This window comes from Lethenteron reissneri, unplaced genomic scaffold (genome assembly GCF_015708825.2).
Source record: "Lethenteron reissneri isolate LAM-NWPU_2019-01 unplaced genomic scaffold, ASM1570882v1 scaffold_1639, whole genome shotgun sequence".
Taxonomy (NCBI): domain Eukaryota; kingdom Metazoa; phylum Chordata; class Hyperoartia; order Petromyzontiformes; family Petromyzontidae; genus Lethenteron; species Lethenteron reissneri.
The window spans coordinates 3,923,492-3,951,130 of NW_026891376.1; the positions used below are offsets into that span (position 1 = coordinate 3,923,492).

The following is a 27,639-nucleotide window of genomic DNA, read 5'->3' on the forward strand; positions in this document are numbered from 1 at the left end:
TCACGTTCTGTAGATGTAGATGCCACCCACTGGTTCTTCACGTTCTGTAGATGTAGATGCCACTGGTTCTTCACGTTCTGTAGATGTAGATGCCACTGGTTCTTCACGTTCTGCAGATGTAGATGCCACTGGTTCTTCACCATCTGTAGATGCCACTGTTTCTTCACGTTCTGTAGATGTAGATGCCACTGGTTCTTCACGTTCTGTAGATGCCACTGGTTCTTCACGTTCTGTAGATGTAGATGCCACTGGTTTTTCACGTTCTGTAGATGTAGATGCCACTGGTTCTTCACGTTCTACATTTGTAGCTGCCACCGTTTCACAACGCTTTATCACGTCCACTTTAGTTTCCATCGTAATAGTGGAGCTTTTCTTATGACCACCCGACACATTCACCACTCTCACGCTTCCGAGACACGAAAAGCAGAGAACTCGACAAGAGAGTGGCGGTGCGTCCGTGAGCCGAGAACTGCCTTCACAAGAAAACAAACGGCGCACGGGGTGTATGTACAAGACAGTGAACAAATGCCCACTCCAATTTATTCTCCTGCAGACAAATCTCACCTCTCCCTCGCCAACAACAACCACCAAAACTTCCCCGGCCTGTAACCACCACCTCCCCCTGGGGAATCTGCCCCTCTCCTCCCTCCCTCTCCACGCTGCCCCCTCCCCTCACCTGGCTTTGTGCCGGTTGTAGGAGCGGGCAATTCACTCGCCAAGGGCTCCCCCCCCCCCCCCCCACCATGACGGACCTGCGGTAGCGGACGCCACAAATTTGGTGTTGGCGTCTCTGTGACGTCGCACCTCTGCAAATAATCGTGTTGTCGTTGTTCCGTTCCGAGTGCAAGGATTGAGGAATGAGTGCAAGGATTCAGGAATGAGTGAAAGGATTGAACGAGTGCAAGGATTCCGGAATGAAGTGACCGCAAGGCCTATAGAAGGAGGGGACGGGAAGGAGTGGAGGGAGGGAGGGATGGGGCTCAAGTAAGAGGGGTGATGGGGAAGGCCGTGGAGCACCGCTGGAGCCGTGTCGGCACCGCAAGACGAAAGAGAGTTCAGTGGAAATAAAGAATAAGAAAACGTAGCGGTGGAGACCACCACCACGAACACCACCACCAACGCAGCCACCACGACCACCACCACCGCCACCACGATCACCACGGACCACCACCAATCTAATAAGGGTGGGGGGGGGGGGGCTACCTGCCTGCACCAACGGACCATGACCACAACAATGTTGTTGTTGAAGCTTCCAAAAAATTCAAGGGCGCATCGCCGGCAAGGCATCAACCGCTGGGCAGGCGACGGTCAGTGCCGTGGCACCGGTGCCAACGCCGACTTGCCGACAGTCCGGCCACGTGTCCCTTGCTCCGCCAACTTGGCGAGGAGTGAGCTGGAGGAGATGGAGGAGGTGGAGGAGGTGGAGGAGGTATAGTGGTGCCATTGTCCGCTGGTACCGGGGAACTGTTGTGGGCATGTCGCGGGCCACAGGAGTCTTCTCACCGCCGGCAGCGCCAGCTAACGCACCGCCACCGGCACAGCCGCCAAGGGGTGCCGCCATCGCGCCGCCCACGCCGCCTGCGCCACCACCACCGCCGCCGTGCGCCGGCGCGGGGACCGGCAAAGCCGTTTGGTTCAGTGCTCGCCGCCGCCGTCGTCGCCGCCCATCCTCTTCACGATCCCACCGATGCCGCAGCCGACGCTGCCGATGACGACCATGATGCCCCTCCCCTCCCTGGCGCCGTTGGTGCCGGCGCCACCGCCGGCGCCGGCATCGACGGCCGCCCCCTCGTCCGAGAATTTAATCAAAGCGTGGCCGGGACGTCTTACCGACTCGGGCGCGACGTCCTGCACCGCCGCCGCCGGCGCGAGAGGGCCGCCTGCTGCCACGGGCCCCCCAGCGGCGCCGTTGCTGCGCCGGCGCTTGCGCTCGAAGAAGTCGGCGACGTCCTGCGGGGCCAGGCCCGTCTGCTCCACGAGGCGCCGCAGCGTCGCGTCCGAGGGCGACCGCTCCATGAGGAAGGCCTCGTTGAGCGAGATGAGCGGCAGGGCGCGCGCGATCGCCGCGGCGACGTCGCCTGGCGGCGCCGGGCTGCGCTTGCGCCCCTCCGAGGCCTGAGCGGGCGAGTGACCCCTGGAGGTTCCGGGCGACGTCGACGCCGGCGGGCGGCGCCTGGCGTTGCGCGTCGGCCGCTTGTCCCGGCCGCCGCCCCCCCCCGCCTCCTCCTCCTCCTGCTGCTGCTGCTGCCGCTCGGCCAACATCAACTTCTTGCGCTGCTGCTGCCGGCGGTAGGAGAAGGACTTGCGCACCTGCAGGGGCGTCATCCGGAGCACGTTCGACAGCAGGGCGACGACATCTTCCGTGGGCCACGGGTTCTCCTCGAATTTCACCCGCAGGATGTCGCGCTCGCACGGCACGTGACCCGGCGGCGTCAACTGCTTCTGCGCCGGTGCCGCCGCCGCCGCCGCCGCCGCCGGCGCTTTCCTGCCGTTGCCCGGCCTGTAGCTGGGGTCGCTGGCGTCGCTGGCGTCGCTGGCGTAGCCCGCCCGCTCCCGCGTGCCCCTCCTCTCCCCCTCCTCCTCCGCCACCCGCCCCCCGTCGTCGTCGTCGCTGTCCGAGTCCTCACCCACGTCACTGGCGCCGAGTTCGATGTCGATGGTGGCCGGCGCCGCCTGCTCCGCCCGCACGCCGGTCAGCCCGGCGCTGTTCTCGCTGCTCCAGTTGGGCCTGCGAACGGCAGCGTGGGCACCGCTGATTACCGGGGCGTTGTGTTTCCGTGTGGGCGACAACGCTCGACCCTTTCGCCCCTTTCCAACCGAGTCCGTGCTCACCTCGTGACGTTTGTCCCACCCTCCGGTTCCCGTTTCCGACGGAGTCCGTGCGTGTACGTCGGTGTCAAAGTACGTCAAAATAAGAATGGGTTTTACCCTTTCTGGCACTACAACAAGGGGTGTGAAGATGATAATTGTTTTTTAACCCTTTTATCTGGCAACAAAACTGACACCTTTTTTACGAGGAGTCTTGTTTGCATAGACCACAATACCTGCAATCATAATGCAAACATAACACAACTCTGATACTGTATGCACTGTCCTTGAGGTTGATTGGTCCACACCCGAGACAGCTTTCCTTAGAGCCTAGTCTCACATGGGTCACAGACTGGATCATCTGGTCTCATCACCTTCCCTACTTCCTGAACGTGTGGCACTTCAGCCAGTCACTTCTAATATTTGAGGCATCTCAGTCCAGAGGTCGCAAACGGGTTTTGATTCCTTACCCGTACCCGGCCGCACCAGGGTCGCAAACGGGTACTCGTACCCTACCGATACCCGGCTACCCGTACCTGGCCGGCCGGGTACGGGTAGCCGGGTATCGGGTAGGGTACGGGTATCAGGTACCCGATTGCAACCTCTGGGATGAAACCATGTTGCAGACGCGGGTGGGTTGATTCTAGGAACTTGAATTGTGAGAAGAGACAAGGCGTTGGGAAATGAGCGACAAACGGTGACTCACCAGTGACTCACGGCCTACCCGTACCCGGCCGCACCAGGGTCGCAAACGGGCACCCGTACCCAGCCGGTACGGGTAGCCGGGTATCGGATAGGGTACGGGTATCGGGTACCCAGTTGCGACCTCTGCCTCAGCCTCAGCAGGGTCACCCCCCCCCCCCCCCCCCCCCACTTTGCCTCACGATGTTTTCTGGGCCGAGGCATTTCCCCTCCCCCCAAGACCTCACAGAAATGCTCAGCAAATCTGAAAACCTGTTCCTGGGGGTTGGAGACAGATCATCTTTCTTTCCCCTAATGATGGTGATAGGTGTGGCGCTGCAAGTTACTTTTTTTGATGGAGTTAAGAAGTGATTTGTGATCGCGGGTTACTGAGGCAGATTCCATTTCTTCAGCAACCCGCGACCACCACCCATCCTTGCAGCGCCGCACGGCTCTCCGAACCTCCGAGCGAATGCTGCGGTAAACCTCCTCATTCTCTGATGTGGGATGCTGTAGACGATGAGAGTGGGCCTGTCGCTTTTTCTCAGCCAGCTTGAACACCTCCTCTGTCAGCCAGGGTCTCTGGGGAGGTCTGGACCGTGTACCCAAAGCAGCCATTGCAGCTGCATGAGGCACAGTCCTGAACGTCGCCCATTTACCCTCGACATCAAGGGGAGAGGGGAGGACGATGCCAACCCCAGCTGCAAGTGATGATGAAATTTTCGCTTGCAACTTTCATCAGCAAACAGAGACCAGGCCACCTTAGGTTGGAATGGGGTCCTGGGTGTACACCCACCACCGGAGTGGAAGAATGGCAGGCACATCTTACAGATGACAAGTCGATGGTCAGTGGGCAGATTAGCTCCACGGTAGGTCCTGGTGTAAAAGGACATGGGCCCGCATCCGCTGTTCCATCACTATGTAGTGTATTCTTGCTTGGACTCGGCGTGCATCCATGATGTTGTGGATGCACTGATGTCAGAACAGTGCGTTGATAATGAGCAGCACAAAAACCTATCAGCCTCCTACCGTTGTTATTGAGCCGATCTACCCAATGGCTAGCGATCATTCTAGCCCAGGTGTCAGCATCATGACCCACTCACGTGTTAGTCACCACAATAGGATGACTATTCCGAGGGGCCAGATTTGAAGTTTTCGTGACTGCAAGGATTCTTACTCTTTGGTTTTTTCGGTAAAGTCACCACGTAGGTGAAAAATTAAAATAAATTAAATCACGACGTTTCGGAGGCAACACAAGCTTCCGTCTTCAGGTGAAACCGTCACAGAAAAATTAATGTATCAATTGATACAGTAATTTTACAAATGATAGTAATTTTACAATTGATACAGTAATTTTACAATTGATACAGTAATTTTACAATTGATACAGTAATTTTACAAAACAACCAAAAAGTATGAATCCGAGGGGCCACTTTAGCTAGCACCTAGGACAGGGAGTTGTAGTCTGCATCCCTCCACTGATGTTCATCTTCGGTGAGGGCGTAAGCAACCACCACCACCATTCCTCACCTATTGTTGATGGGGAGGAGAGCCCAGATCAAGCCTGGGACTTACAGCTTCCCACACCTTACCGCTAAGCTCCCACACCTTCATTCTAGTTCAACTGTCCCACTCACTGATGTTTGGGAGTTTCCTACCTCGAGTGCAGAGCTGTCTACTCGGGCTGAACGATTCATCAATTTCAAATCGAAATCGCAATTTGAAACAATTCGATTAGCAAATCGCAAAGGCTGCGGTTTTCTGCGCGTCTTTATTCATTTATTTAACTTGAGAATTGTACTATGTTTGATTGTTCTATTTCATCTTCTTGGTTCTTTCGGTAAAGACCTGTTCTCCACCGGAGGACGGCTGCTTGCGTTGTGGCCGAGGCGTCGTGAGAATTATTTTATTATGTTTTATTTTTATTATTTTATTATTTCCACGTGACTTTACCGAAAGAACCAAGAAGATGAATCCCTGCAGTCACGAAAGCTTTAAATTGTTCTATTTCAATTAAAACATTTTAATAAATACACGTTGGAAGCAATTCATATTGTTTAAGTTCTCATCCTTGCACTAGAATATCTAGAGCAGTTCATATTTTGATGGTATCACGTGGTAATGCTCCATCACATGTTTAAAATCCATTACACAGCGAATATTGAACTGCAGCTTGCCTTTAAAACGTTTTATCGCAAATCAAATCGCAATATCTGTCAGAAAATCGCAATTAGAGACTTTCCCCAAATCGTTCAGCCCTATTGCCCACCACCACTCAAGATGGCTGGAGCTAAAACGGGTCCACCAAACACCTCCTGTATTCAACAGAGATCCAGGCGGTAACGGTCTAGCTCCTGACAGAGGAGCGGCAGCCTCTCCACCACAACAAGAGTTTGAACATTCCACGTAGCCACTCATAGTGCTTTTTGACATTTCTGGAGGAACCCCTGGCTTTGCCATCTGCAGAATGTGAAGAACCAGTGGCATCTAGAGCTGCAGAACATGAAGAACCAGTGGCATCTACAGAACATGAAGAACCAGTGGCATCTACATCTACAGAACGTGAACAACCAGTGGCATCTACATCTACAGAACGTGAAGAACCAGTGGCATCTACATCTACAGAACGTGAAGAACCAGTGGCATCTACATCTACAGAACGTGAAGAACCAGTGGTATCTACATCTACAGAACGTGAAGAACCAGTGGCATCTACATCTACAGAACGTGAAGAACCAGTGGCATCTACATCTACAGAACGTGAAGAACCAGTGGTATCTACATCTACAGAACGTGAAGAACCAGTGGCATCTACATCTACAGAACGTGAAGAACCAGTGGCATCTACATCTGCAGAACGTGAAGAACCAGTGGCATCTACATCTACAGAACGTGAAGAACCAGTGGCATCTACATCTACAGAACGTGAAGAACCAGTGGCATCTACATCTACAGAACGTGAAAAATCAGTGGCATCTACATCTACAGAACGTGAAGAACCAGTGGCATCTACATCTACAGAACGTGAAGAATCAGTGGTATCCACATCTACAGAACGTGACGAACCAGTGGCATCTACATCTTTCTAGATTTGAAGCTTTTGTGACTGCAAGGATTCATACTCTTAGGTTTTGTCGGTAAAGTCACGTAGGTAAAAATAAAAATAATATGATAGAAATAAAATAATAAATCACGACGTTTCGGAGGCAACACAAGTCTCCGTCATCAGGTGGGACCGTAATAGCTAAATTTACTGTATCAAGTGAGGCAGAGATTCCAAGCTCTTAAATACAAGTTAAGGGGGGGGGGGCCTTATCTGAATGTGGTAGCCAATGAATGGAACGTGTTGGGGGGGGGGGGGTGCGCGGGGCTAAAAGAGAACAATAGGTGCACTTTTTGTTGTAACCGGTGTTGGCTGACAATCCAAATACAAAAAAGGGCAGTTCTGTTAAACGCTGGGGATGTCAACACTCCATAAAGTAGAATAGAGCCTGTCAAATAAGATGGTACAAATATGTGTAGTTAAATCTTTTTTACACGGTTAATAACATCTTTCAAACGATTACTCAGTTTGTATCCATCATCACGGTTGAAGTTACATCTGCGTTTGTATATCTGGATGGCTTCGTGTACAAAGCTTAGTTAGATTGTTTCCACGTAGTTTAGTGGTAATTCAATGTAAGGTGGAGGGGTTACCAGCCCCCCGCACCCGTCCAAAGCCCCCTCTTGGTCGCTGCGGTGGCTACAAACGCCACGAGGTGGAATAGCCAATTGAAATTGCCCCCCCCCCCCCGCCCCCAGCCGGCAATTGCTAACTGCAGCGTTACCGTCCAGCACAACCGAGGCGGTAGGGAGTTGTTTTGCCGGACGATGACACTCACTCACTCACGTAACTGCATCAAACCTCACACACGAAGGGGGGGGGGGGGGTGAGGGGGTGACTCACTTCCAGTTCGACGTGAACGCTCCGCTGGCTCCCTGCGTGCTCGTCGTCGGCAGACGGCCCGCCGACCGCCAGATCTCGAACCACTGCTGCACCGTCTTGAGCGTCAGCCCCGTCTCCGAGCACAGGCGCTCCTGCTTGTCGGCCGATGGGAAGGGCGACTCGTGGAAGCTGGCCCACAGCGCCATGTGGATGTGCGTGGGCAGCGAGGTGTCCTGCGTCTCCGGCACGTCGCCACGCTGCACCACCTCGCTCAGATCCACAATCTCGCCAGGCTCCAGCACCTCGCCGCGCTCCGGCACCTGGTCGTGCGTTGACGTGCACAAGACGTCCCCGCTGCTGTCGCTGCTGCTGTCGCCGTTGGCCACCCCGGACGCGTGCCTCGCAGTCGGCTCCGCGTGCCGCCAAGGTCTCGCGTGACCGCCCTGAACGCCGTCTTCGTGTTGGCCGTGACCGCCGGCGTTGCTTCTGCCGTTGTTGCCTCTCGTCGTCGTCGCCGGCGGCGGCGGCGGCGCCGCGGTCCTCGCGCCCGCGCTGAAGCCGCTGGGCCACCCCGAGCCGCCCTCTTCCGCCTCCACCCCGTCGTCGTCGCTGTCGACGGTGTCGCTGCTGCGCAGCCGCAGCCGGGCCTCCAGCACCTCGTCCGGGGTCCAGCTGATGCCGTGCTTGAGACGCTGGGCCTCGAACCAGGCCTGCAAGTTCTCCGCGGTGACGCGGACGCGCCTCGCCAGGCGCAGGGCGCGGTCCCGCGTCGGGTACGGGAAGGCGTCGAACGCCCGCATCAGCCGCGGGTTGACGTCCAGCATGGGGTCGTAGGTCGAGTAGCGGAACGGCACCGCCACGCTCTCCTGCAGCGCCGGGTCAGGCGCTTGCCGCACCTTCACGGTGAAGGGGTTCTCCGCCTCCGCTCGGACCGGGGGCGGGGCGAGGACGGCCTGCGCAGGAGGAGCGACCGCTGGGATCGGGGCCGCCGCCGCTTTAGCGCCGCGCCCGTCGGCATTGCCGCCGCCGCCGCCCTGGCCACGAGCGCCGACCTTGGCCGAGGTCGGCGGCACGGCGCCGCCTCTCTCGCCGACGGAGAGGGCCTCCTGCGCCGGCCGGGGCCGTCGACCCGCGTCCAGAGGGGTCGCCCTCGGCGCGGCGTCCGCCCTCGGCGGCGGCCTCGCGGCTGCCGGGGACGCGAAGTCTTTCTCGGACGCGGCGGCCTTCGGCAGCCAGCTGCGGCACAGCTCCTCGGGGTCGTCCAAGATTCTCTCCGGCGCCTGGCCCCCCGCCTGCCGAAACGAGCGGCGGGGGGTCACCGACGCCGGCTCCCGCGACAGTCCTTCGTCGCAGCGCCAGCCCTCCTCGGTCACAAACGTGCGGAAGCTCTCGGGCGAGAGGGCACCGGCGCTGGCGGCGCGCTCCAGCACCGGCACGCGCTCCAGCCGCACGTGCAGAAACCCGCCGGTCACGGGCTCCCGCTCCGCCGGCGTCGCCTCCGCGGGGTGCGGCCATGATTTCTTCATGCAGATCTTCCTCCGCTGGTAGCAAAACTCGTTGATGGTCCTCCTGGAGCTCTTGCGGTTGGTCCTCATTGGCGCCCGGATCCGACCGCGACGTCAACCTGCGGCGCACAACGCGGCCGAGTTTCAGCGCCCGCCCCCACCAGGCGAGGCTTCCCCCACGCGCTCACCTGCGGGGGCAACTTGTACACTACGGGGAACTTCATGCACCGGGTGACGCTGGCATGCGCCATGACTGTCGCTGTGGTTCAACTAAAGCATCGAGAGAGACTGCTGCTCTTGCGGTGGCCTACACTCCCAGAGGGGGGTGGTGGTGGTGGTGGTGGTGGATCTCTCCCGGGGGGATGAGTGCCCCCCCCACCCCCCCCGAGAGACAGATCACCCCACACCGGAGCATGACGTGAACCTGCCCCACGAGCTCACTTCTCTCAGTTTCAATGGATTCTCGAATTAATGTTCGCCGGTAATACCGACGACAATCACCCAGGAAATCTCTGGCCTTGAAGCTCGCGACGTCACTCCACGTTGACCAGCCCCCCCCCTCATTAATATTCATGAGCAGGTGACGTCCTCCAAATGGACACCCTCCCCCCCCCATTATTATTACCATAAGCCAAGAATGTCTGTGTGCAACGCTCGCGACGTCACTCCACATCGACCAGTCCCCCTCATTAATAATCATTATAAGCCGTGACGTCACTCCACATGGGGGGGGGCGAGGCACCTCCTCCCCCCTCCTCTGCGTCAACTCACAACCCTCACTACAAAGGCAGAAGCCCTCACGTCACGCGATCTCCGTGACGCTGTTGAGACATCGAAGTAAAAAGGACGTCGAAATGAACAAGGGATTATAACCTTGACATGAAATAGGTCTGTGTCAACGCTCCCTTACACATTGCACACAAATTGATGCGATTAATATCACGTCCTGGTCTGATTTTCGCTTACAAGTTTCAAATTTACTTGGACGGGCAAAAGGCGAGTAAATCATTAGTTTTACACAACACTTCAACATTATCAAAATCAATCGAGTCTCCTTTGTTGGCAAGCATTCTCTGCAACTGCCGACATTTGGGGCAAGTGTTGCGAGTCAGTAGCACCCTATGAAGGCCGAAACGGCACACGAGGGGAGGGGGGGTGGAGTGGCCTTTGTCTCCCCGGTGGCGATGTTGACTGCTCTGGACCGGATCAGATAACCAAACAACACTGCCGCCACCACCGCCACCATCCTCCTCACTCCATATCACGGATCTGCATGGCTGGCTTGAGGTGGTTGCGAAAGAAGGTCAACACACACAGACTCACACAGAGACCCATAGACTCACATAGAGACCCACAGACTACTCACACATACACATAGACTCACACAGAGACCCATAGACTCACACAGAGACCCATAGACTCACACATAGACTCACACTGAGACCCATAGACTCACACATAGACACATAGACTCACACTGAGACCCATAGACTCACACAGAGCGTCATAAACTCAGTATCAAAATGTAAGGGTATGTTTTACCCTTTACGGCCATGAAACAGCCGTGTTAAGATGTTAAAACACCCAACAGAAACATGTTTCTGCATGTTCACCACCAGTATATGTGGTAAAACCTATTCTTATACTCAACACTTATCACATGGCAGAGACCCACAGACTACTCACCACAGAGACTCATAGACTCACATAGAGACCCACAGAATACTCACACAGAGACCCATAGACTCACATAGAGACCCACAGACTCACACAGAGACTCATAGACTCACACAGAGACCCACAGACTACTCACCACAGAGACCCATAGACTAACAGAGACCCACAGACTACTCACACAGAGACCCATAGACTCACATAGAGACCCACAGACTACTCACACAGAGACTCATAGACTCATATAGAGACCAACAGACTACTCACCAGAGACCCATAGACTCACATAGAGACCCACAAACTACTCACACAAAGAGCCATAGACTCACACAGAGACCCACAGACTCCTCACCACAGAGACCCATAGACTCACAGAGACCCACAGACTACTCACAGAGACCCATAGACTCACACAGAGACCCGTAGACTCACACAGAGACTCATAGACTCACATAGAGACCCACAGACTACTCACACAGAGACCCATAAACTCACACAGAGACCCAGACTACTCACACAAAGACCCATAGACTCACACAGAGACCTAAAAGACTACTCACCATTCGATTGTTGTTCTTCACCATCAGCGACGTGAGTGGTGGCGAGGTGGTGAGGGTGGTAGTGTGGGTGGTGAGGGTGGTGAGGGTGGTGGTGAGGGTGGTGGTGAGGGTGGTGGTGTGGGTGGTGAGGGTGGTGGTGAAGGTGGTGGTGAAGGTGGTGGTGAGGGAGGTGGTGAGGGAGGTGGTGAGGGTGGTGGTGAGGGTTGTTGTGAGGGTGGTGTGGGAGGTGATGGTGGTGAGGGTGGTGGTGAGTGTGGTGGAGGTAGTGAGGGTGGTGGTGAGGGTGGTGTGGGTGGTGGTGGTGTGGGTGGTGGTGAGGGTGGTGGTGAGAGTGGTAGTGTGGGTGGTGGAGGTGGTGAGGGTGGTGGTGAGAGTGGTGAGGGTGGTGGTGGTGAGGGTGGTGGTGGTGATGGTGAGGAAGGTGGTGAGGGAGGTGGTGATGGTGGTGGTGGTGAGGGTGGTGTCGATGGTGGTGGTGATGGTGAGGAAGGTGGTGGTGAGGGTGGTGGTGGTGAGGAAGGTAGTGTGGGTGGTGAGGGTGGTGGTGGTGAGGAAGGTAGTGTGGGTGGTGAGGGTGGTGGTGGTGAGGAGGGTGGTGGTGAGGGTGGTGTCGATGGTGATGGTGGTGGTGAGGGTGATGGTGGTGATGGTGAGGGTGGTGGTGGTGAGGAAGGTGGTGAGGGTGGTAGTGTGGGTGGTAGTGTGGGTGGTGAGGTGGTGGTGAGGGTGGTGGTGATGAGGAAGGTGGTGGTGAGGGTGGTGGTGAGGGTGGTGATGGTGGTGGTGATGATGATGGTGGTGGTGATGGTGGTGGTTGTCGTGTGGATGTTAGACGCGCGCGTGGTAGTAGTGATGGTAACGATAATAGCAGCGACTACAACAACAGCTTAATAAATACAATAAAAACACCAACAATAAATAAACCTGAGGTGAAAATTTTTACGGTAAAAAAGGGAAAAGTTAATTAGAATTTTAAAAGTAGAAAAAAATCTTTGTTCTTAAGATGGCAGCAGCCCGTCAGAAAGGCCTCAGGCCTGGGCCTAGTGACCCCGGAAACGGAAACTGGCCGTGACCCCTGCCCCTCCACTCCCGCCAAAATTCCCGAGGCCACGCCTCTCGCGCTCGCTCATTGGTCGGTGGCTGAGCTGGGGGGCGGAGCCTGTTGTAGAGTGGGAGGGGCGAGAGGGAGTAGGGCCGTGTGCAGCGCCTCGGGGCTATAAGCGCCCCTCCCCCACACTCCCCCCCTCCCACCCCCAATATCCCTCTTCTCATTGGTGGATGGCTGAGCAAGGAGGCGGAGCCTGGAGTAGAGTGGGAGGGGCCAGGGAGAGTAGGGCCGTGTGCAGCGCCTCGCAGCGATGTCCCCATGTCCCACACAACACCCCCTCCCCACCCCCTCAATCCCCTCTTCTCATTGGTCGGTGGCTGAGTGGGGGGCGGGGTCTAGAGTCCAGGGGGGAGGGGCAAGGGGGGGAGAGTAGGGCCGTGTGCAGCACCACTGGACAACGCCCCCCCCCCCTCTAATCCCCAATACCCTCTGCTGATTGGCCGGTAGCTGACCGGGGGCGGGGTCTAGAGTGGAGGGGGGGAGGGGCGATAAAGAGTAGGGCCGTGTGCAGCGCCACGCAAGTACTCCCTCCCCCCCCCTCTACACAACCGCCATTTGCCACTAAGTGTCTGTGACGTCACCACGGCGCTCGTGCCAGGCTAGGTGCACGTTGAGGCCACGTGAAGTGTCGAACGCCCGCCGGCAGGAGGCCGCGGGGCAGACCCAGCAGGTGCCACGGGTCCACTGACTGAGATAACTTCCCCCACAACTACCCCCTCCCCCCGATCCCCCCCCCTCTCATCCCCTCCACAAATTAGCCAATAGCCGCGTCACGAGCTCAGTGCTCGCGAAGTGACGGTGATGTCACCATGGCGCCTGTGCCAGGCCAGGTGCACGTTGAGGCCGCGTGAAGCGTCAAAGGCTCGCTGCTGACAGCCCCAGCAGGCGCCGTGGGTTGGCTCCGATGATTGGTAGATGCACCGGCTGTACACCCTTCAAGTCCCAGCATGGATCGAGCGTGTCTATGATATTTTGAATCCCTGTGTGTATGTGTTTGAGCGTACGTAGTGCTCACGAAGTGACGGTTTGGCCAGGCTGGATTGTGTGAGGAGCTCACAAGTCCTTGAAGGATCTGGGCAGGGTCCCGTCGGTGAGCTCCTCCGGCAGGCAAGGCTGCGTTGGCTGGGTCATGTAGCCCGCATGCCCAGCCACCGCATGCCTAAACAGCTTTTGTTTGGCCGGATCGAGGGGGCTAGGCGGGCGCGGCGCGGGCTGGGGAGGAGATGGAGTGATGTGGTGCAGGAGGACGTGGAGCTGAGTGGACTTGCCGATGACTGGTGCCGGCAGAGTAGGGGTCGGCCTCTGTGGAGGAGGCTCGTGAGGGACGCTACTGGGCAGTTGGAGGCAGTCGCCCTCCAACAACAACGGAGGGTGGAGGAGCGACGCTCACAACAACGAGCGGAGCGCCGGGTGGCTAAAGCACAGCAAGTTGGTACAGTAGGGGGCACAGGTGGTGCATCAGCCAGTCATCTCGGTCATCTCGGTCAGTCGACCCGTGGCACCTGCTGGGTCTGCCCCGTGACCTCCTGCCAGCGGGCGTTCGACACTACACGTGGCCTCAAGGTGCACATGGCCTGGCACAAGCGTCGTGGTGACGTCACCGCCACTTAGTGGCGAATGGCGGTTGTTGTTGTTGTTGTAGTGACGTCGAGGATGTCACTGAGAGGGCCAGGGCATGCGATGCACCGTCATCGCGGACACCCCGTGGGCGGGTATAGTACCAGCCCTAGCGGGGCTTGGTGACCGCTGGGATAGCGCGGGCACCACGCACGGCGTGCGCTGTGGGCTCCCACAGGGGAGAGTGGGAGAGCGTCCAGGGACAGGGTTGCCTCGGGCCGTGGCACTCTGGTTGACCCCGTAGACTCGTGATCCGGAGTGTCCACAGAGAGGCCCCCAGGTGGGGGTGGGGGGGGGTGCTAGGAGGTGATCACATGTCCAGGGAGAGCTCTCCAGAGGGATCGAGAGGGAGCTAGAAAGCTCCGGAAGGGGGGTGGGGCCAAGGGCGGAGCCAGCCTTGACCGTAGGGGGATATAAGGTGGGTCCCTGAGAGGGGCCGGGGTCGCTGCTTTCTACAAGCTGAAGCTCCACGTCCATGAGCTGAAGCTCTACGTCTACAAGCTGGAAGCTCCACATCTACAAGCTGGAAGCTCCACGTCTACAAGCTGGAAGCTCTACGTCTACAAGCTGGAAGCTCTACGTCTACACGCTGGAAGCTCCACGTCTACAAGCTGGAAGTTTTACGTCTACAAGCTGGAAGCTCTACGTCTACAAGCTGGAAGCTCCACGTCTACAAGCTGGAGGGTCTACGTCTACAAGCTGGAAGGTCTACGTCTACAAGCTGGAAGGTCCACGTCTACAAGCTGGAAGCTCTACGTCTACAAGCTGGAGGGTCTACGTCTACCAGCTGGAAGCTCCACGTCTACAAGCTGGAAGCTCCACGTCTACAAGCTGGAAGCTCCACGTCTACAAGCTGGAAGGTCTACGTCTACAAGCTGGAAGCTGGAAACTCCACGTCTACAAGGCAACCACGTGGTCGCGGACCCGAGTAGGGACCCGACCCCTCTGTATAGGGTACTTAGCTGGGTGCTCACCACCCTCGGCTGTATCTGGTGATGGGGCAGTTACCCCTTCGTGTTAACATATTTCTATAAATGTGTTGCCTCTAAAAGGAACTTTTTTTGGCTGCTGCAGCTCTTTACTACTAAAATTCCCCTCGCTTTATCACTGCTAATCCTACATAATACACTAGCATAATATGACTTTGAGACCCCCCACCACCTACACATTCCACAAGTAGTGACTAATCCCATATCTGCATTTCTCAACAATATACTAAATTCCTCTGTTGATATGTAAATTACTTTGTCAAGGCGCCCTTCCTCCTCTAACCCAGCTTAAAAATACGCTGCCAAGCTTAGCGGTGTTCATTCAGACGCTGTCTTTCCGACAGCCCTGTTCTTCACCTGAGGACGGCTGCTTGCGTTGTGACCGAAACGTTGTGAGAATTTTTTTATTATGTTTTATTTTAATTATTTTATTATTTCCCTTCTACGTGACTTTACCGAAAGAACCAAGAACATCTAAAAGGCACGTCTGCGACTCAGTTGGACTCACTACACACGGATCAAGCTTGCCGATATTTTTGTTTAATAAACCACTTCCACGACACGTCGAGATTCGCCTCCTTTCTTCTTTATTAGTTACGGCTGCTTTGGCTCCGCACTCTCTTTAGATGGTCACCATCTCTCTCGCTCTCTCGCCGCATGCACGCGCTCTCCGCTCCTCCGTTTCCGCGCGGCTTCCCTCGCCTCCCCGCGCACCGCCGGTCGACGGGGCACCGGAAACCGGGAGAACTTCGTCCGCGGCTGCCACGTGGTCGGTGGCTGACGAGATGGCGGAGATGCAGTCCGGACCAGAGGTCGCAAACGGGTTTTGATTCTTTACCCATACCCGGCCGCACCAGGGTCGCAAATGGGTACCCGTACCCGGCCGGGTACGGGTATCCGTTCCCTACCCGTACCCTACCCGAAATGAGTGACAAACGGTTACTCACCAGTGACTCACGGCCTACCCGTACCAGGCCGTACCCGTACCCTACCCGTACCCGGTCAGATACGGGTACCCGTTCCCTACCCGTACCCGTACCCTACCCGAAATGAGTGACAGTGACTCACCAGTGACTCACGGCCTACCCGTACCCGTACCCGGCCGCACCAGGGTCGCAAACGGGTACCCGTACACGTACCCGACCGTACCCTACTCGATGGTTCCCGCATTTACCCCTGAGCTCCGCCCATGAACTTTGGCCCAGATCGAACCCGTAGCCCTGATTGGCGATGACCGATGCGGCAATGCCTCTACATAACAAAAGGCTCAGTCCCATTTACACGCACCTTTACATCAGCCTCACCTTAACAACTCTTTTCAACCAGTCTACACAACAAAGACTCATTCCTAACAGCGTGCTTCAGCCGCACCGAACCTCACAATTATAATATGCAGGGCCTACCTTGGCTCCTCCCACCCTCAACCAGTATATTTACAAGGACTGTTTTCTTGGAATTTCTCTCACTTGATACAGCTGTCGTGCTGTGACGGTTCCACCTGAAGACGGAGGCTTGTGTTGCCTCCGAAACGTCGTGATTTTTATTTTATTTTTTATTTTACTTTTATAAATTTAAATTTTCTACCTACGTGACTTTACCGAAAAAAAAACCTAAGAATATGGATCCCGTAGATAGGTTAAAAGAAAATAACAAAAAACAACAAAACTAGAGCCTCTTTTTTTCTTCCTGATGACGAATGCTTGTGTTGCAATCGAAACTTTTATTAATTTAAATGTTTTACCTACGTGACTTTACCGAAAAAACCTAAGAAAATGCCTAAGCAGCCACCGTATGTCAGTGTGCTCTCTCATTACACATGGATCAAGCATGTCAATGATGATTTGAATACCCGTGTCTGTGTGTTCGAGCATGGATCGAGCATGGATCGAGCTGTGATAGTTTGAATACCTGTGCCTATGTACCACCAAAGCGGCCAAGTGGGGGCTCTGGATGGGTGCGAGGGCCTGGTAACCCCTCCACCTTCCATTGATTACTACAAAAGCATGGAAAAAATATCTAGCTAAGCTTGTACCAGAGGCCCCGGGGGGACAGGCGTCGATAACATCTCCTAGCCAAAACCCATTTTGCGGAGCCAGGAGACTGAATCCTTACCGTCAGGGTTCCTCAGGAAATGGAAAAAAGCCACAGTGAGTGGCCACGTGGAATGCTGGAAGACGCACTGCAGAGGAGAGGCTGCCACTCCTCTGTCGGGAGCTGGAACGGTACCGCCTGGATCTCTGTGGTAGTCAGGAGGTCCGGTGGCCTGGCTCTGGCTCCTGCCACCATGAAAAATAAAATCCTCCACTGGGGGTAGGAAACTGCCAAACAACGGTGAATGGCTCTTATGAACAAAACAATGAAGTGGGCGTGGGAGCGTGGCGGTGAGGTGTGGGAAGCTGTAAGCCCCAGGCTACTTTGGGCTCGCCTTCCCATCAACTAGAGGCGAGGAGTGGTAGTGGTGGTTACCTTTACCCCCACCGAAGACAAACATCAGTGCGGGGATACAGGCAAGGCCGATGAGTCAGATGCCTTCAATGACCTCCTGTCACAGGTGCGAGCCAAAGTGGCCCCTTGGGATGCTGGCACCTGGGCTGGAGTGATTGGAAGGCATGGGCCAGATCAGCTCAATAACAACGATAGGAGGCTGCTAGACTTCTGTGCACCCCATGGGCTTGTAATTACCAACACGCTGTTCCGGCATCGGCGCATCCACACAACATCATGGATGCATGCCGGGTCCAAGCAAGAACATCTGTTGGACTACATAGTGACGGAACAGCTGATGCGGGCCCATGTCCTTGACACCAGGACCTACCGTGGAGCTGATCTGGCCACTGACCATCAGCTTGTCATCTGTAAGATGCGCCTGCCATTATTCCACTCCGGTGGTGGGTGTACACCCAGGATCCCATTCCAACCAAAAGTGGCCTGGTCTCAGCTAGCTGATGAAAGTTGCAAGCGAGAATATCATCATCGCTTGCAGCTGGGGTTGGCATCGTCCCCCACTCCTCCTGATGTCGAGGGTAAATGGGCGAGGTTTAGGACTGTGACTCATGCAGCTGCAATGGCTGCTTTGGGTACGCGGTCCAGACCTCCCCAGAGACCCTGGCTGACAGAGGAGGTGTTCAAGCTGGCTGAGAAAAGCGACAGGCCCAATCTCATCGTCTACAGCATCCCACGTCAAAGAATGAGGAGGTTTACCGCAGCCTTCGCTCGGAAGTTCGGAGAGCCGTGAGGCGCTGCAAGGATGGGTGGTGGTCGCGGGTCGCTGAGGAGATGGAGTCTGCCTCAGTGGCCCGCGATCACAAATCACTATTTAACTCCATCAAAAAAGTAACCTGCAGCGCCACACCTATTACCATCATTAGGGGAAAAAACGGTGATCCAATCTCCGACCCCCAGGAACAGGTTTGCCAGATTGGCCGACCATTTCAGATAGGTCCTGGGGGAGAGGGGGAAACTCCCTCGGCCTGGAAAACATCGTGGGGCAAAGAGGCGTCGACCCTTAGGGGCCGTCCATAAATGACGTCACGCGATTTTGTACGATTTTTGACCCCCCCCCCCTTCGTCACATGACGTCACAAAAAGTCAGCCCCCCCCCCTCAAATATGACGTCACAAAGCTCTGCCCCCCCCCCCAAATAAAACATTCTTCAAATCGCTTTAAACTGTTGTCATTGTAGTGCGCATTTAATGTGGCGCTGCACTCTGATGTTGTAGGAGAAAACGTTTATCAAAGAGTCTATTTAATTAAGTAGAACGTGTTGCCTAAGTTTATTTAAAGTTGCGCATTTTGATGTGACGTCACATTTCTCACCCCCCCCGTAGGTGCGTGACGTCATTTATTATTGATCATCCTTTCCGTCGCGATGACGTCACGGCATCACCCTGTGCGGTGCAGGCAGTGACGTCACGGCATGCCTGCAAACCAGAAGTTTGACGTCACGCAGCACGGCGCGTCTGACGTCACGTCACACCCCAAAGGCGGCTCCAACCGCCTTGCTCGCAACAGCCGTTGGTGGCGGTGACGTCACCGCGGCACTTGTGCCAGGCTAGGTGCAGGAGGAGGAGGTCACAGGACAGACCCAGCAGGTGCCGTGGGTTGCCTGCTGTGCCAGGCTAGGTGCAGCAGGAGGTCACGTGACAGACCCAGCAGGTGCCGTGGGTTGACTGCTGTGCCAGGCTAGGTGCAGGTCACGTGACAGACCCAGCAGGTGCCGTGGGTTGACTGCTGTGCCAGGCTAGGTGCAGGAGGAGGTCACGGGGCAGACCCAGCAGGTGCCATAGGTTAAGTGCTGTGCCAGGCTAGGTGCAGGAGGAGGTCACATGACAGACCCAGCAGGTGCCGTGGGTTAACTGCTGTGCCAGGCTAGGTGCAGGTCACGTGACAGACCCAGCAGGTGCCGTGGGTTGACTGCCGTGCCAGGCTAGGTGCAGGAGGAGGAGGTCACGAGCGGTAAAATTTACTGCCCATTTATTGGAATGCAACCCGCACGCAACGACAACGCAACCCGCACGCAATCCGCACGCAACCCGGAACCGCAACGCAACCCGCACGCAACCCCCCCCTCCCTCCCCCCATTTTGCCCCCCCTCTCCTTCATCGGCCGCCGCCACTCCCCATGTCCATAACGAGCACTCCGTCCTGGTCGCTCGCCTCGTACCAGCGGGCGACCACACCGCCCCCGTCACCGCCCCGCCGCCGTCACCGTCGTCACCGTCGCCGCCGTCGCCCCCGGCAACCGCGGCGCCACCGCCGAGTTCCCCGTCCACCGCCGCCGGCTGCCCCCCTCCCCCCCCCGCCGCCGCCCCCCCGCCGCCCCCCACCCACCAGCCGTAGCGGCGCCGCGTCTGGCTCTTGGCGTGCAGCAGCTTGTAGCGCTTCTTGTTGAAAAAGTTTCGCACCGTGGACACGGCCAGGCGCGTCTCCTGCGCCAGGCTGGCGTACAGCGCCGGCGAGGGCGACCGCGACTCGTCAAACGCCCGGTTCAGGATCGCCAGCTGCTCGTACGTCTTCTTGCCGCCGATGTATTTCTTGGTGCGGCGAGTGCGGCGTGCCCGGCAGGCGTCGCCGGTGCCGGCGTTACCGTCGCCACCGCCGCCACCGCCGACATTACCGCCGCCGCCGCCGCCGCCGCCGGAGTGACTCACGGTGCCGGCGTGATCCACGGTTGCAGCGTAACCACCACCACCGCCGGCGTAACCGCCACCGCCGGCGTTACCGCCGCTGCTGCGACGGCCACCAAAACTACCGCCGCCACCACCGGCGTTACCGCCACCATCAGCGTAACCCACGGTAGTGGCGTAGCCGCCACCACCGGCGTTACCGCCGCCGCCGCCGCCGCGACGACCACCAAAACTACCACCGCCGCCACCGCCGGCGTTACCGCTGCCGACGGACTCCCTGGCGAGCTTGACGGTGTAGCGGCGGTTGGAGAAGTACTTCTTGACCTGGTGCGGCTTGAGTCCGACCTCGCTGGCCAGGCAGGCGATGGTCTCCTCCGAGGGGTACGGGTTCGCCTCGTAGTTCACCTGCAGCAGCTCCCGTTGCCACATCGTGCGTGCCGACGCCTGCCGCGTCCACGACCACTGCTTGCCGGCGTGCGGCGCCGGCGGCGGCGGCAAAGCCGGCGCCGAAGACTCGGCCGCTCCGCTCCGATCGCCGTTTGCCGGGAGGGTCCCGGCCTCCTCGGATCGGATGAACCTGCGGGGGGCGACGAACGGGGACACGGCAAGTTAGAAACGTTGCTCGGTTTGCCGGCACCGGCGCCGGCACCGGCGTTCCGAGCGAGCGCCGAGGGGAGGTGGGAGGGCCGGGGGTGGGGGCCGACGGCGGTGGGAGATGGCGTGAGCAGAGGCGGTGGTGGGGGAGAGACGCACAGAGATACACAGAGACCCATAGAGATAGACACACAGAGACACAGAGATACACAGAGACCCATAGAGATAGACACACAGAGACACAGAGATACACAGAGACCCATAGAGACCCATAGAGATACAGACTCACAGAGACCCATAGAGACACACAGAGACCCATAGAGACCCATAGAGATACAGACTCACAGAGACCCATAGAGACACACAGAGACCCATAGAGACCCACAGAGACCCAAAGAGATACACAGACACACAAAGACCCATAGAGATACACAGAAATACATAGAGATCCACAGAGAACACTCCGGATCTCCACGCAGACCCAGGGATTGAACCCAGACTCTCAGTGTCTCCGACACGGCGTGGGTCCTTGCCTCCCGCTGACGTTCCGATGCCACGGCTGCCGCTTGCTCCGGGGCAGCTGTTGCCAGGCGCCGCCGCTGGTCGCCCGCTTCTTCTTGAACCACCTGCGCACCGCCTGCGGTAGCAGCCCCGTCTCCTGCGACAGCCGCTGGCACTCGGTCGCGTCCACGTAGGCCGAGCGCCTGTAGCTCTCCCACAGGATCTTCTGCTTGCAGTCGTAGCTCAAGGCGCCGGCCGCGGCGCCGGCGGCCGCGGCGGCGCCGGCGGCGGTTCTGGCGACGCCGCCGATCGCCGCCGCCGCACCAAGACCCGCGCCGGAGCCGCCCGGCGCCTCCGGCTCCGCCTCACCGCCTCCGGCGTCGTCGTCGGCGTCGTCGTCGTCGTCGTCGTCGTCGTCGGCACGCAGCCGCAGCCGGGCCTCCAGCACCTCCTCGGGGGTCCAGCTGATGCCGTGCTTGAGGCGCTGGGCCTCGAACCAGGCCCGCACGCCGGACACGGCGGCGCCGGTGCGGCGCGCCAGGCGCACGGCGCGCTCGCGCGTCGGGTAGGGGAAGGCCCCGAAGGCGCGGATGAGTCGCGCGTTCACGTCCAGGGCGCCGTCGTAGCTCGAGTAGCGGAAGGGCACGGCCACCGTGGCCTGCAGCGCCGCGTCCGGCGCCCGCCGCACCCGCACCGTGTGCAGGCCCTCGGCCTCCGGCGGGCCGCAGGGCGGCGGGCTGACCGCCGCCGCCGCCGCGCCGCCCACGACGGCGGAGGCGCGGCGGTCGGCGCCGGGGCCGCCGACGCCGCCGGCTCGGAGGCCGGCGGAGCCACCGGCGCCTGCCCCGGCTCGGCGGTTGGCGTCGGAGCCGCCGGTGCAGCGGTCGGCGCTGGACGAGAGGGATCTGCCGAACGACGACGAATCGGACGACGACGAATCCGACGACGACTCCGATGATGAATCCGACGGCGCCACGGCCGGCGCCGCCACCGCCACGCGCTCCAGCGGCACGTGCGCCGCCAGCAGCCGGCGCGGCACGCGGTGGCGCAGCCCCGGCACGGACACAAAGTCGTCGCCAGCGTCGTCAGCCGAGGGGAACCCGTCCCGATTGCTCACGGCGGCGGTGGTGGCGGTGCCGGATTTCTTCTTGCGGTGAGTCGACGACTTCTTCTTGGGCGACATGGCTGGGGGGGGGGGGGGGGTACTACGGGAAGAGACGGGGACACGGGGAAACGGCGGAGACACGGGGAGACACGGGGAGACACGGGGAGACACGGGGGGACACGGGGAGACACGGGGGGACACGGGGAGACACGGGGGAGACACGGGGAGACACGGGGGAGACACGGGGAGACACGGGGGAGACACGGGGAGACACGGGGGGACACGGGGAGACAGTGAGACACGGGGAGACACGAGGGGGAGACACGGGGGAGACACGGGGGGACACGGAGAGACACTGGGAGACACGGGAGATACGGGGAGACACGGGGGAGACACAGGGTACTACGGGGAGACACGGGGGAGACACGGGGAGACACGGGGAGACACGGGGGAGACACGGGGAGACACGGGGGAGACACGGGGAGACACGGGGAGACACGGGGGAAACACGGGGACACGGGGAGACACGGGGACACAGGGAGACACGGGGGAGACACGGGGAGACACGGCGGAGACACTGAGAGACGCGGGGTACTACGGGGAGACACGGGAGATACGGGAAGACACAGGGTGACACGGGGGAGACACGGAGAGACACGGGGAGACACTGGGGGGGAGACACGGAGAGACACGGGGAGACAAAAGCCCGTTAGGGCAAGTGCTGTTAGTCAGCGCCTATGAAGGCTAGTAGCTGCTACACATGTAGTAGTAGCTGCTACACGTGTAGTAGTAGCTGCTACACGTGTAGCAGTAGCTGCTACACGTGTAGCAGTAGCTGCTACACGTGTAGCAGTAGCTGCTACACGTGTAGCAGTAGCTGCTACACGTGTAGTAGTAGCTGCTACACGTGTAGCAGTAGCTGCTACACGTGTAGCAGTAGCTGCTACACGTGTAGCAGTAGCTGCTACACGTGTAGTAGTAGCTGCTACACGTGTAGTAGTAGCTGCTACACGTGTAGTAGTAGCTGCTACACGTGTAGTAGTAGCTGCTACACGTGTAGTAGTAGCTGCTACACGTGTAGTAGTAGCTGCTACACGTGTAGTAGTAGCTGCTACACGTGTAGTAGTAGCTGCTACACGTGTAGTAGTAGCTGCTACACGTGTAGTAGTAGCTGCTACACGTGTAGTAGTAGCTGCTGCACGTGTAGTAGTAGCTGCTGCACGTGTAGTAGTAGCTGCTGCACGTGTAGTAGTAGCTGCTGCACGTGTAGTAGTAGCTGCTGCACGTGTAGTAGTAGCTGCTGCACGTGTAATAGTAGCTGCTGCACGTGTAGTAGAAGCTGCTGCACGTGTAGTAGTAGCTGCTGCACGTGTAGTAGTAGCTGCTGCACGTGTAGTAGTAGCTGCTGCACGTGTAGTAGTAGCTGCTGCACGTGTAGTAGTAGCTGCTGCACGTGTAGTAGTAGCTGCTGCACGTGTAGTAGTAGCTGCTGCACGTGTAGTAGTAGCTGCTGCACGTGTAGTAGTAGCTGCTGCACGTGTAGTAGTAGCTGCTGCACGTGTAGTAGTAGCTGCTGCACGTGTAGTAGTAGCTGCTGCACGTGTAGTAGTAGCTGCTACACGTGTAGTAGTAGCTGCTGCACGTGTAGTAGTAGCTGCTGCACGTGTAGTAGTAGCTGCTGCACGTGTAGTAGTAGCTGCTGCACGTGTAGTAGTAGCTGCTGCACGTGTAGTAGTAGCTGCTGCACGTGTAGTAGTAGCTGCTGCACGTGTAGTAGTAGCTGCTGCACGTGTAGTAGTAGCTGCTGCACGTGTAGTAGTAGCTGCTGCACGTGTAGTAGTAGCTGCTGCACGTGTAGTAGTAGCTGCTGCACGTGTAGTAGTAGCTGCTGCACGTGTAGTAGTAGCTGCTGCACGTGTAGTAGTAGCTGCTGCACGTGTAGTAGTAGCTGCTGCACGTGTAGTAGTAGCTGCTGCACGTGTAGTAGTAGCTGCTGCACGTGTAGTAGTAGCTGCTGCACGTGTAGTAGTAGCTGCTGCACGTGTAGTAGTAGCTGCTGCACGTGTAGTAGTAGCTGCTGCACGTGTAGTAGTAGCTGCTGCACGTGTAGTAGTAGCTGCTGCACGTGTAGTAGTAGCTGCTGCACGTGTAGTAGTAGCTGCTGCACGTGTAGTAGTAGCTGCTGCACGTGTAGTAGTAGCTGCTGCACGTGTAGTAGTAGCTGCTGCACGTGTAGTAGTAGCTGCTGCACGTGTAGTAGTAGCTGCTGCACGTGTAGTAGTAGCTGCTGCACGTGTAGTAGTAGCTGCTGCACGTGTAGTAGTAGCTGCTGCACGTGTAGTAGTAGCTGCTGCACGTGTAGTAGTAGCTGCTGCACGTGTAGTAGTAGCTGCTGCACGTGTAGTAGTAGCTGCTGCACGTGTAGTAGTAGCTGCTGCACGTGTAGTAGTAGCTGCTGCACATGTAGTAGTAGCTGCTGCACATGTAGTAGTAGCTGCTACACATGTAGTAGTAGCTGCTACACATGTAGTAGTAGCTGCTACACATGTAGTAGTAGCTGCACGTGTAGTAGTAGCTACTACACATGTGTAGTAGCAGCTGCTACACGTGTGTAGTGTAGTAGCTACTACTACACTACACGTGTGTAGTGTAGTAGCTACTACTACACTACACGTGTGTAGTAGTAGCTACTACTACTACACATGTGTAGTAGTAGCTACATATGTAGTAGCTACTTGTGCTACTGGGATCATCCGGCACTGCTGCTACCACAGGACACCATCACAGCACCAGCAAGTTTACTCATTTGAGGCCGAGTGGACCTAGGGGGGGGACGAGGCCAGCCCAATCACGGCCGCTACTTAAGATAATCTAAGAATTACGTTTTGTTTTACCCTCCCTGGTGATAAAACACGAGCCCTGGTGATAAAACACCAACGTGGAACCTCATTGCAGTGAATCTGTTACTGTGTGAGCCACGCGAGGTGGTGGTGGTGAGTGGTGGTGGTGAGTGGTGGTGAGTGGTGGTGAGTAGTGGTGAGTGAGTGGTGATGGTGGTGAGTAGTGGTGGGGGTGAGTGGTGGTGGGGGTGAGTGGTGGTGGGGGGGGTGGTGGTGGTGAGTGGTGGTGGTAAGTGGTGGTGGTAAGTGGTGGTGAGTGGTGGTGGTGGTGAGTGGTGGTGAGTGGTGGTGGTGGTGAGTGGTGGTGGTAAGTGGTGGTGGGGGTGAGTGGTGGTGGTAAGTGGTGGTGAGTGGTGGTGGTGAGTGGTGGTGGTGGTGAGTGGTGGTGGTGAGTGGTGGTGGGGGTGAGTGGTGGTGGTGAGTGGTGGTGAGTGGTGGTGGTGGTGAGTGGTGAGTGGTGGTGAGTGGTGGTGGTGGTGAGTGGTGGTGAGTGGTGGTGGTGGTGAGTGGTGGTGGTAAGTGGTGGTGAGTGGTGGTGTGGTGAGTGGTGTGAGTGGTGGGTGGTGAGTGGTGGTGGTGGTGAGTGGTGGTGGTAGTGTGGTGAGTGTGTGGTGGTAGTGGTGGTGAGTGGTGGTGGTGAGTGGTGGTGGTGGTGGTGAGTGGTGGTGGTGAGTGGTGGTGGTGAGTGGTGGTGGTAGTGGTGGTGGTGAGTGGTGGTGGTAGTGGTGAGTGGTGGTGGTGAGTGGTGGTGGGTGAGTGGTGGTGGTGAGTGGTGGTGGTGAGTGGTGGTGAGTGGTGGTGGTGAGTGGTGGTGGTGAGTGGTGGTGAGTGGTGGTGGTGGTGAGTGGTGGTGGTGGTGAGTGGTGGTGGTAAGTGGTGGTGAGTGGTGGTGGTGGTGGTGAGTGGTGGTGAGTGGTGGTGGTGGTGAGTGGTGGTGGTGAGTGGTGGTGGTGGTGGTGAGTGGTGGTGGTGGTGAGTGGTGGTGGTGAGTGGTGGTGGTAAGTGGTGGTGAGTGGTGGTGGTGGTGAGTGGTGGTGGGGGTGAGTGGTGGTGGTAAGTGGTGGTAAGTGGTGGTGAGTGGTGGTGGTGAGTGGTGGTGGTGAGTGGTGGTGGGGGGGTGGTGGGTGGTGAGTGGTGGTGGTGAGTGGTGGTGGTGAGTGGTGGTGGTGAGTAGTGGTGGGGGGGTGGGTGGTGAGTGGTGGTGAGTGGTGGTGGTGAGTGGTGGTGGTAAGTGGTGGTGAGTGGTGGTGGTGGTGAGTGGTGGTGGTGAGTGGTGAGTGGTGGTGGTGAGTGGTGGTGGGGGTGAGTGGTGGTGGTGAGTGGTGGTGAGTGGTGGTGGTGGTGGTGAGTGGTGGTGGTGGTGGGGGGGTGGTGGGTGGTGAGTGGTGGTGGTGAGTGGTGGTGGTGAGTGGTGGTGGGGGTGAGTGGTGGTGGTGAGTAGTGGTGGTGGGGGGGGGTGGTGAGTGGTGGTGGTGGTGAGTGGTGGTGGTAAGTGGTGGTGAGTGGTGGTGGTGGTGAGTGGTGGTGGTGAGTGGTGGTGGTGGTGGTGAGTGGTGAGTGGTGGTGAGTGGTGGTGAGTGGTGGTGGTGGTGAGTGGTGGTGAGTGGTGGTGGTGGTGAGTGGTGGTGGTGAGTGGTGGTGGTGGTGAGTGGTGAGTGGTGGTGGTGAGTGGTGGTGGTGGTGGGGGGGTGGTGGGTGGTGAGTGGTGGTGGTGAGTGGTGGTGGGGGTGAGTAGTGGTGGGGGGGGGGGTGGTGAGTGGTGGTGGTGAGTGGTGGTGGTGAGTGGTGAGTGGTGGTGGTGAGTGGTGGTGGTGGTGGGGGGTGGTGGGTGGTGAGTGGTGGTGGTGAGTGGTGGTGGGGGTGAGTGGTGGTGGTGAGTAGTGGTGAGGGGGGGGGGGTGGTGAGTGGTGGTGGTAAGTGGTGGTGAGTGGTGGTGGTGGTGAGTGGTGGTGGTGAGTGGTGGTGGTGACTGGTGGTGAGTGGTGGTGGTGGTGAGTGGTGGTGGTAAGTGGTGGTGAGTGGTGGTGGTGGTGAGTGGTGGTGAGTGGTGGTGAGTGGTGGTGGTGGTGAGTGGTGGTGGGGAGTGGTGGTGGTGAGTGGTGAGTGGTGGTGGTGAGTGGTGGTGGGGGTGAGTAGTGGTGGGGGGGGGGGGTGGTGAGTGGTGGTGGTGAGAATGAAAATCAAGAAAGCTGTTTTCTCTGATGCATCATCACAGACCACCACCACCACTCACCACCACCACTCACCACCACCACTCACCACCACCACCACTCACCTCCACCACTCACCACCACCACTCACCACCACCACCACTCACCACCACCACCACTCACCACCACCACCACCACCACTCACCTCCACCACCACTCACCACCACTCACCACCACTCAGCTGCTGCTCCACCAAGCCCCGTGTCCACGTTGCGCTCGGGAGACACAAAGAGGAGCGGCGGCTGCCGCCATTGCTGGGAGATCGTGGGGAGGGGGGAGATGGGGGAGGGGGACGGCGAGACGGCCATGTTGCATAGGGAGACGGCGAGACGGCCAT

At 58.0% G+C, this 27,639-nt stretch overlaps 2 protein-coding genes across 2 annotated transcripts; both read right to left on the reverse strand.

Annotated features, from left to right (window-relative positions):
* Positions 1-33: 33 nt before the first annotated feature.
* Positions 34-12,198, reverse strand: LOC133362995 (uncharacterized). Its single transcript, XM_061581986.1, has 3 exons — positions 11,154-12,198; positions 7,436-9,038; positions 34-2,728 (listed from the first exon to the last, which is right to left on the reverse strand). Exons 2-3 carry the CDS (start codon positions 9,007-9,009, stop codon positions 1,636-1,638), a joined length of 2,667 nt encoding a protein of 888 aa, XP_061437970.1. The 5' UTR covers positions 9,010-9,038; positions 11,154-12,198; the 3' UTR covers positions 34-1,635.
* On the reverse strand, positions 12,194-27,570 carry LOC133338960 (uncharacterized). The gene is made up of 4 exons (XM_061547087.1): positions 27,474-27,570; positions 21,120-22,859; positions 19,683-20,569; positions 12,194-12,312 (listed from the first exon to the last, which is right to left on the reverse strand). The coding sequence occupies exons 2-4, from the start codon at positions 22,268-22,270 to the stop codon at positions 12,194-12,196; spliced, it is 2,157 nt and encodes a 718-aa protein (XP_061403071.1). The 5' UTR covers positions 22,271-22,859; positions 27,474-27,570.
* Positions 27,571-27,639: the final 69 nt, after the last annotated feature.

Coding starts and splice junctions, on each gene's coding strand:
- LOC133362995 (XM_061581986.1), bottom strand. CDS start 9,009: ATGAGGACCAACCGCAAGAGCTCCAGGAGGACCATCAACGAGTTTTGC. Junction 2,729..7,435: donor GCGTTCACGTCGAACTGGAA/GTGAGTCACCCC, acceptor TGCCGTTCGCAG/GCCCAACTGGAGCAGCGAGA.
- LOC133338960 (XM_061547087.1), bottom strand. CDS start 22,270: ATGTCGCCCAAGAAGAAGTCGTCGACTCACCGCAAGAAGAAATCCGGC. Junction 20,570..21,119: donor CATCGGAACGTCAGCGGGAG/GCAAGGACCCAC, acceptor CGCCCCCCGCAG/GTTCATCCGATCCGAGGAGG. Junction 12,313..19,682: donor CGGCTGGTGGGTGGGGGGCG/GCGGGGGGGCGG, acceptor ACTCTACAACAG/GCTCCGCCCCCCAGCTCAGC.